At 38.4% G+C, this 9,328-nt stretch overlaps 1 protein-coding gene across 1 annotated transcript; it reads left to right on the top strand.

The window, feature by feature from the left end:
- Nucleotides 1-705: 705 nt before the first annotated feature.
- On the top strand, nucleotides 706-4,112 carry LOC134652270 (lipase 3-like). The gene is made up of 6 exons (XM_063507442.1): nucleotides 706-899; nucleotides 1,035-1,057; nucleotides 1,123-1,327; nucleotides 1,962-2,332; nucleotides 2,848-3,006; nucleotides 3,672-4,112. Exons 1-6 carry the CDS (start codon nucleotides 734-736, stop codon nucleotides 4,059-4,061), a joined length of 1,314 nt encoding a protein of 437 aa, XP_063363512.1. The 5' UTR covers nucleotides 706-733; the 3' UTR covers nucleotides 4,062-4,112.
- Nucleotides 4,113-9,328: the final 5,216 nt, after the last annotated feature.

Here is a 9,328-nt window from a genome sequence, read left to right as displayed (position 1 = left end):
ATCGACCATCAGCAATGTAGTCCCTTTTTGATTGATGGAAATTGTCACGTAAGTTCCACTACTCGCCGCCGCATCACCTACAGCGCATTCGTTAGTCTATCGCTCACAAGATGTCATTAATTCATGTAAACTTACGTACTGAAAAAAAAAAGTTTTACTCTTTGCTATAAATTACCCTTTCGCACGTCAAAAACTCCAAGATGGAGCCGAAGGTCATAGAGAAAAAAGTCTACATTTGGAATCATTACTTGTCAAAATTTGACATTAGCAATCCACAGTTAGGTGACAACCAAACCAAACCATTATAAACCTTAAAGTAATAATAAAACAAAGTTGTTTTTTGTTAAATTATTGTTTGTACCAAATGAACTTCAGCACTTGATGAACTTCAAATGAACTTCAACAGTTGAATTTCAAATGACGCGAAATTTGACAGTTGCACATGTCGAATAGGGGCCCTGGTTTTTCGATTAGTCGGAAAAAGACTGGTCTAAATTAATTATATCAAGCAGTAAACGTCTGCGAACGACATGAAAATTTTTCCAATTTTAATTTGCTTTTAAAAGACCAGTCTATCCCAAGATAAAAAAATATTGATACCTCACGGTGATATTGTAAAAATGTAAATGATCAATTACCTGCAATGATTGCTATCTTATTTGCGAATCTTTATCTGATACCTAAAACAGTATAAATGCTGTGATTTTGTTGAATTATCAAGAACTTCTGTGCCATGTGGTTGTGGGGTAAAGTTTTCGTGTTATGCGTGGCGGTGGTAGGCGCAGCAGCCAGCCGTTTACCTAATGCCGAAGAGCTAGAACTGCTTATAAAATCTAGTGAAATTGGTTCAAGACTATCTGATAATATCCTCGAAGATGCTCAGACTGGATGTGGTGAGTGTTGAACTAGGATCTTAGGTTCATTAAACAGGAGCTTTCCTTACCTACCGTGGTAGGTATATGACGATTTGGATTTTAACATATAGGTACTAGACTATAGAAACTAACTTGGTTCATGTTTATAAACTTCAGGAGTCACAGGACCTTTTCTCGCTAGTGTATGATGACATGGAGCCCATAGGCTAATCTTAATCACCTAATAACTCTATCATACTGTTTTCAGCCTGGACTGATTAAAAAGTATGGGTATCCCTTGGAAATCCATACACTTACGACTAGTGATGGTTATATTCTGAATATGCATCGAATTCCACACGGTCGGGATCAGAATACTGACCCGAATGTTAGTAGACCGGTTGTTTTCTTGATGCATGGGCTACTTTCATCTTCTGCTGATTGGGTCTTGATGGGACCTGGTACTGCATTTGGTAAGTAATAGGTATTTTTCATAGTTTTCGTATAAAACGTCAAGATTTATAAAAAAATTGAGCATTTAGATTTCTTCTGGATATATGAAATAATAAATCAGGGAGCACTTTATTCTGCATATATTATTAGGGATTATGTCGGGCCCCTAAGCCTCTGTATCACTGCGACCATTCGATCTATTGTGATCGCCACCTAGTACTACAATTCTAGGTCAAACCCTGCAGCTACCCACAATATTAAGAGCTAAATTAAGAGTTAAACCTGTATTATAATTTACTCCAAACTGAGACCTCACTATATTACAGATATACACCGATACCTTTTCTCCGTGTGTACCTATTTTTATTGTTGCTATTTATTTATCTGAAGTAGTTTATGGCCCAAATAAAGGCTAAGTCCACACTGGGCAATAGGCTTCAAAATCGAAGAAAAAAAAAATGAGCTGTACAGAAAATCAAATATTAGTACCTAGCAAAGACAAGAGAACTGAACATGTCCTCTTTTCCGAGACTAAAGTTTTTAGGTAACCATTTTCTCTACACGTAGGTATATTTATTAAGTTTAAAACTTTCTGGATCAGACAATAGGGTTTAATTAATAGTTACAGTACTCATATTGTTATGTTTGCTTCAGGTTATCTCTTGGCCGAAGCCGGCTACGATGTCTGGATGGGCAACGCTCGCGGGAACACAAATTCGCGCGAGCACATCAGACTTCGTCCTGACGCCATCTTCAACACGGATTACTGGGAATTCTCTTGGGATGAAATCGGAAACATTGACTGCCCTGCAATGATCGACTACATACTAGCACACACTGGCAAAGACAGACTTCACTACATTGGCCACTCCCAAGGAACTACTACTTTCTTCGTCATGGGCTCACTTCGACCTGATTACAACGAGAAGATAATTTCCATGCACGCTTTAGCTCCTTCTGCCTATTTTGCCAACAGTCAAAACCTCTTATTGAGAGCTATTGCTCAATTTACCAATCCACTAAATGTGAGTTACATTCACTTTCTTTATTTTCCTCATGGTGAAAACACACTACCGTAAAATGGGGTGAGTAGGGGCAAAACTGACAGTCAAACCTCGATAACATTTTATTTTTACATATGCAAACTGAATGGTGTATATAATAAGTGTTCCGGACGTTTGTATTTTAGTTTTTATTTTATTTTGGGTAGTTCCATTTCATAACTTTGACGATAAACAGGAAATCCCACCTCACCCCGTAGTCCCTCGTAATTGGGGTGAGATGGCATTTCATACTTAAGTGATTTTGGAAGATTGTTGGATCCATTTTTTTTATTATGAGTATTACTATAGCTCCATTTTAAATTGGAATACATTATTTTTGTAGCAGAAGCCTTAAAATCCCATCTCACCCCCCTTTCATCCCTTCTCTCCCCATTCATAACCCAACTCTCCCCGCGAACCCTACTTTACGGTACTTACAAAATTATTTTTTTTAAATATATAATACGTGTAATACTAAATAATTTCTCATCTTTTAGAGTCTGGCTCGTATTATTGGTTTGGGTGAATTCATGCCCAACAATGTCATCATGGCGTGGGCTGGCCAGGCCCTGTGTATGGATGAAGTGATTTTCCAACCAATTTGCTCCAACATTCTGTTCCTTCTGGGTGGATGGAACGAGGCCCAGCATAATGCGGTAAGACTTCGATAAATTGCTATAGATAAGTAGTCCTCAGCGGGCGTCACTCGTGCACTTAAGTAGGTACATACTTGTTAGAACGTGACAGGCATGGAGACAAGTTGAAAATGTAGTTTTTTTTTTTATCGTGTTATGTTAAATTTACATCAACCGGTTGATGATAAGGCGCACTTTACTAATAGAGCCATCGAATTTGAAGCCTTTACGGTATAATTTTAATATTTAAGCACAGAATAAATAATAGTACTAAGTACAGAAGACTCACTCTCTAACAAAACGCGTCTGTTACGATCAGCACAGATATGGCCGCTAGGTGGCGACAGCGCCACGCGCGGCTTATGGCTTTCCCCAAAATTGGGGCCGAACGGATGTACTTTTAGCTACCTGTAGCAAAGCGACGAAATCGCGAAGTGAGACACGCCTGATTTAAGTAAATGACAATGATTGTTTGCCATCATTATTCAAGCGTCACAGATACCATTTTGCTTTTCTTTATTTCATTGAAATATGGCGCAGCAAGGTGAATAAGTCGTGTAGTACGTGGTATTTTTATTTCCATCAAGCGAATTTAAGTAGGCTAATCGAACAATGGAATTCAGTAGTTTAGCTAGTTCATAAGCTTGAATCCCTTAACAGGCAAAATGCACCACGTTTCATTTCAGACAATGATCCCAGTGAAGCTAGCCCACACTCCAGCGGGAGCTTCTACGAGGCAATTAGTACATTACGGCCAAAGTGTGAAAGACAAGACGTTCAAGCGCTTCGACCACGGCTCGTTAAGAAATAGGATTATATACGGCAGCTACAGAGCACCTGCGTACGATCTTGGAAGAATAACGGCTCCGGTCTTCATTCACTACTCTGCTTCGGACCCGTTGGCACATATGAACGATGTACTAAGGCTGTTTAGTGAACTTGGCAGACCAGTAGGTATTTTCCGAATTCCTGATCCCAATTTCAGCCATCTTGACTTTATTTGGGGTAGAGATGCCAAGACTCACGTATATGACCGGGTAATAAATCTGCTTCAATCCATGGATGTATATGGTTAACGACAAGTTTCATGATAACTGTGGACTGATTTTCGAAAACGGCGGCAAATTCAAAATATCTACGCATGGTAAAAGTTACGCGCATAGTTTTTTTAATTTACCGACATTTTCTGGTAACATGATGGTTGTTCAGAATATAATTTTTTTTTATGGCGTCCACATATATTTCGAATTTGCCCAAATATTCGTTATGCATTTCTTACCCTGAGATGCAGAGCTAAATTTATGTAAATTACGACGAAGTGATGGATTCAATAAAGATTGTTCTAAAACTCACAATGTTTAATTTTTATCAAGAGCTTTCAAGATAAAACTCATGTTACGTACCTAAGCGTAACCTAAGCGTATTTTCATAACCGAAACCTTAAATCTCTACGTTATTATATAAATATCTTCTTTTTATATCACAAATAAAACATACTGTTTGATTACCCCTTACCCCAATTTGTCCTCCCGATCTCTTATTTTCGTACAAAATTGTTACATAAGCAGGATGATTGGGTAGTTAATTGGCCAATATATGTCGTTTTAGTATCTGGGATATAAACAAACCGAGCTTAGGAACCCAAAAAACTATGAAACTAAGCACCAATGGCCAAATGGATGAGAAGATAAGATAGCCAATTCGATATTTTTTCTCGTAAAGTATGATGCCAAAAAAATATATAGGTAAGTACCGCAGGGTGTTAATTTAATATCCAATACATACTTAAACAGTAAATTAATATTTCGTTTCTATTTGCAGTTTCAAACATAGCTCCAATAATTTCGATGAATTAATTGTACAAAGTAGATTGCGGTTTATCGCGATTCGCGAGACGCGACGCGACTGAGTGGCGGCGCGTCAAACACATCAAATTGTGCAAATTGATGTTAATTTGGCATTATTTTTCTTATGTAGGTATCTGCAGGATATGGTGATCACTGATCAAATCTGTCGTCCAATGCGGCGGCAGAAAAATATTGATGTTCCCAGCTAGTTTTGAAATTTTTAATTGCCAGTTTAGTTTTTATATGTAAATATTTTTTGTCTGTCTGAATTAACGATAATATCAATGCAATGATATCATAGTTTAATACACTATAATTGTACGAGGTCCAAAAATAACACCATACTGTATAAAACCACCACTTGATATACTATTTACAACTACTACACACTGTATATAACACTCACTGCTTGATTTGAATTTTGAACTGACGACCTATTGTTACTCGGACCCTATATTAAACCCAGAAAAATCTTAACACCGCGTTGTAGAAAGTACGCGTTGGGAACAAAGTGCGATCTTTTGACTTATTTGGTAATTAATTTTCTTTAACAACAAATTCCAAATCATTTTACAAATATTTTAGTGTTAATTGCCATCAAAAATAACCGTCCATACCTAATAAATTTCCAAAATCGCTACTACTAACACCATCTATTGATGAATTAAGTCAAACTGTGAAGTACTAAAGAAATTCATAAGATTAAAATATAACAATTTGAACAATAATCATTTTCTTAGGTACAAAAGGCTAAATTTTTTGTGACGCTTATAATTGTGTTGGTGCTGACATTCTTTATCTGATAATAACAATTGAATGTGCTTTTAATCAGATATTGATCGACCATATAATAGGTACCTATTACTTTTCTGCATGGGCAGTTGCAGTTGGCAATTAGACGATAATGAAATATTGATGAATTAATTAATAATGAGTCTTAATCAGCCCTATTTTTTAATACCACGTCGGTGGCAAACAAGCACACGGCCCGCTTGATGGTTAGCTGTCACCGTAGCCCGTAGCGTATTACATGCGCGTTGCTGAAATTGCATGTCTATCCAGCCAGGCTACACGTTTTGAAAAAGAAATAAATTTATATAACATCCGCCCTAATGTTTGATATATGATATATGTACCTAAGTATAACTATCTTTTTAGGGTTCCGTACCACGGCTTTCTTCGTCATGGGCGCTTTGCGACCTGAATATAACGAAAAAATCATATCGATGCCGGCGTTGGCTTCAGTTGCTTACTTGACACATAGCGGAAGTCACTTTATAAAAGCTATTAGTGAACTATCGAATCCACTTTACGTGAGTAAAAGCCTTGATAAAGTACCCATATCATTATTTCTTCATTAAGGGCATTTGAGTAAATTTGATTGTTTTGATTTGCTTGCACGTATGATTGGTTTAGGCGAATTTGTACCTAAAAACGAAATGTTGACATGGGCGGGACAAGCATTGTGCAGGGTGCTAACATAACCTGACCTCTTGTCAGGTTTCATCCGATTTGTAGTAATATGTTGTTCCTTATGGGTGGGTGGGGATGAAGATCAGCTGAATGCGGTAAGATTTTGCTTCTAATTTACGAGCAATATTTTCCATGCTAATATTATAACTTAAGTAATAGTATAATGCTTTGTTACAGACTATGGTGCCAGTAAAATTGGGTCATACCCCAGCGGGAGTTTCCGTGAAACAATTCGCACACTACGGTCAAAGTATGTCAGAAGGGCAGTTCAGGCGCTTCGACCACGGATCACTAGGCAACAGATTAATTTATGACACCTCGAACTCGAAACCGCCTCGTTACGACCTGTCTAAAGTAACGAATCCCGTTTTCCTCCACTATTCCCCGTCCGAAGCCCTTGCAGATGTTAGGGATGTTGACAGGCTATTTGCGGAACTAGCCCGGCCAGTAGGGAAATTTAGGATTCCCGTTTATCATTTTGGACATCTTGATTTTATTCATCGGGGCATCGATCGACGTGAATACCTTTGTTATGAGAGAGTTCTTCGAGCTATGGATGTGTATGGTTAATAAACTAAAGAGGTTTAGTTGGTACTGACCTTGCTTACAAAGCATAGTCCTGGCTCCTCATTTGTACCTCAGTTTTTGTACGCGTAAGTATGTACGTCCTCGTTGCTCTGGCTTTGGCTTCCATAAGTACAAGCGTTGCTTAGTTTGGGGGGATTTGTATAGTTTGTGGGATTGTTCCATAAGATAAAAATCAATGCTTTTAAATCAATGTTGTTTGGTAGAAAAATATTTATTTATATAATATTTATGTATGTAAAACCGTCCGTTAAATATTTCAGTTATTTATTACCGACTTAAATTTTATAAGAAATTCTCGAATAAAATGAGACAATGATACGTAAACATCCAAATGCGTAGAAATTATCTGGACTGTTGAAACACGTAATATTTTTTATCTTACTGATATAATATAATATACTATAGTTCTGCTACTGGGGTTTTTCACTTTCACAAGACTAATGAATATAATCTTTGATTAGACGTCAGATATGATTGATATGAAATAAAATCACTGCTGTAAAACAATAAACAGCTGATTTCTTTCTTATCATTTGATACCTAACTACCTAACTAATGTTTTATTTAAGTAAATACCATAGATAAGCTCAAACCAACGTGAACAAAACAAAAGTTGCATGAAATATTAATGTACTTAGATGACGGAACCCTAGGTGGCGACGTGAATACTGTGCTCTCTGATTTGTCTTTTATTAAGAGTAGTTTCGAAAATATTGGTTTAGAACTGAATTTCAGCAAATGCGAACTCTTTATTCAAAAATCTTCTTGTACTTTGACTGACTTACAAACCAAATTTGACGATCTGACTCCCAATATCAAATCAGTAGACAAGTATTCTCTTTGCCTCCTGGGTTCTCCTATATTCGAGGAATCATTTCCCCGTTTTATTTCTAACGCTATAACTAAATTCAAAAGTCACACGAATCGCTTACTCGAAATTAGCCCTCATTATGCTCTTGTGATTCTCAAATTCTGCCTTTTTGTCCCAAAATTTACATATGTGCTCCGCTGTTGTCCTTTTTGGAAACATCAAAATTTATTGTCGCCTATAGATGATTTGATCAAAATTAGTTTAGAGACGATTCTAAACATTCAGCTAAGTGAGCCTTCCTGGTCTCAAGCGTCCCTCCCTATTCGGTTTGGAGGTTTAGGAATTCGCAAAATTTCCAGTGTGGCTTCCCCAGCCTTTTTGGCGTCCACTCATAGCACGTCTGGTCTCACAGGAAATATCTTAAGGGCTTTGCCCACAAACTGTGAGATTGCGGGCTTTGAGGACGCCAAAAATGCTTTTAAAATTGCTTGCCCAGGCAAACAATTTCCAGACAACCCAAATTCACAAAGGAGCTGGGATAATGTTTACTGTGATTTAGCTTACAATACTCTGCTAAACAACTGTACAGGTCCAGATCGCGCGAGGCTTTTGGCGGTCGGAGCCCGGGAAGCCGGTTACTGGCTACATGCCCATCCTTCGCCCAATACTGGTACTTTCTTGGATCCGGCCTCCCTTAGACTGGCGACTGGTTTGCGACTTGGGGTTTCGGTGTGTACGCCACACATATGCTCTTGTGGCACGGACGTGGACCGACTGGGACACCATGGATTATCCTGTCAAAAAAGTGCAGGACGCTTTTCGAGACATGCGTCGCTTAATGACATAATCCGTCGGTCTCTTGCCACCATCAATGTGCCTGCTCTTCTTGAGCCGACTGGCATTTTCAGAGACGATGGCAAGAGGCCCTATGGGGTGTCCTTGGTTCCTTGGAGCTTGGGACGGATGTTAGTGTGGGATGCTACCTGCGTAGACACACTGGCACCGTCCCACCTCCAACGGACTAATGTAAAAGCGGGCGGGGCGGCGGAAAGCGCCGAAATTTTAAAACGTAACAAATATAAGAGCCTCGGTAGAGAGTACCATTTTGTACCATTTGGAGTTGAAACTCTAGGTCCATGGGGTCCCAGCGCGCATAAGTTGTTCGCAGAAATCGCGAAGCGTCTGGTTGACGTAACTGGTGACCGAAGAGCTGGCGGCTACCTCGCACAACGTATCAGCATTGCGATACAGCGAGGATATGTCGCCAGCATCCTTGGTACAATGCCTCAAGGGCCTATTTTAGATTTAAGCTAGTTTTTTATTTCTTTTAGTAATACACTGTATTATCTTGTTTGTAAATAAATGATTATTCCATTAATGTACTTACATTGGATATTAGTTCAAAAAAGCCAGTCAAGTGCAAGGCCGTCTTGCGCTCTCTTAAGGAAAATATTGCTAAGTGACCCTATCTTGACTCTACCTAAAGTTTTTTGATGTTCTCATTATTTAATTAGTCATAATCAATTTATTTAACCAACTACATACTTATAGGATAGGCTATAACATTGACAGTCTTGACTTGACACTAGTCTGTGACAGTGACAACGTGGCAACGAAGGAAGTT

Source organism: Cydia amplana, chromosome 11, assembly GCF_948474715.1.
Source record: "Cydia amplana chromosome 11, ilCydAmpl1.1, whole genome shotgun sequence".
Lineage (NCBI taxonomy): Eukaryota > Metazoa > Arthropoda > Insecta > Lepidoptera > Tortricidae > Cydia > Cydia amplana.
This window is presented reverse-complemented; position numbering and strand designations above follow the sequence as displayed.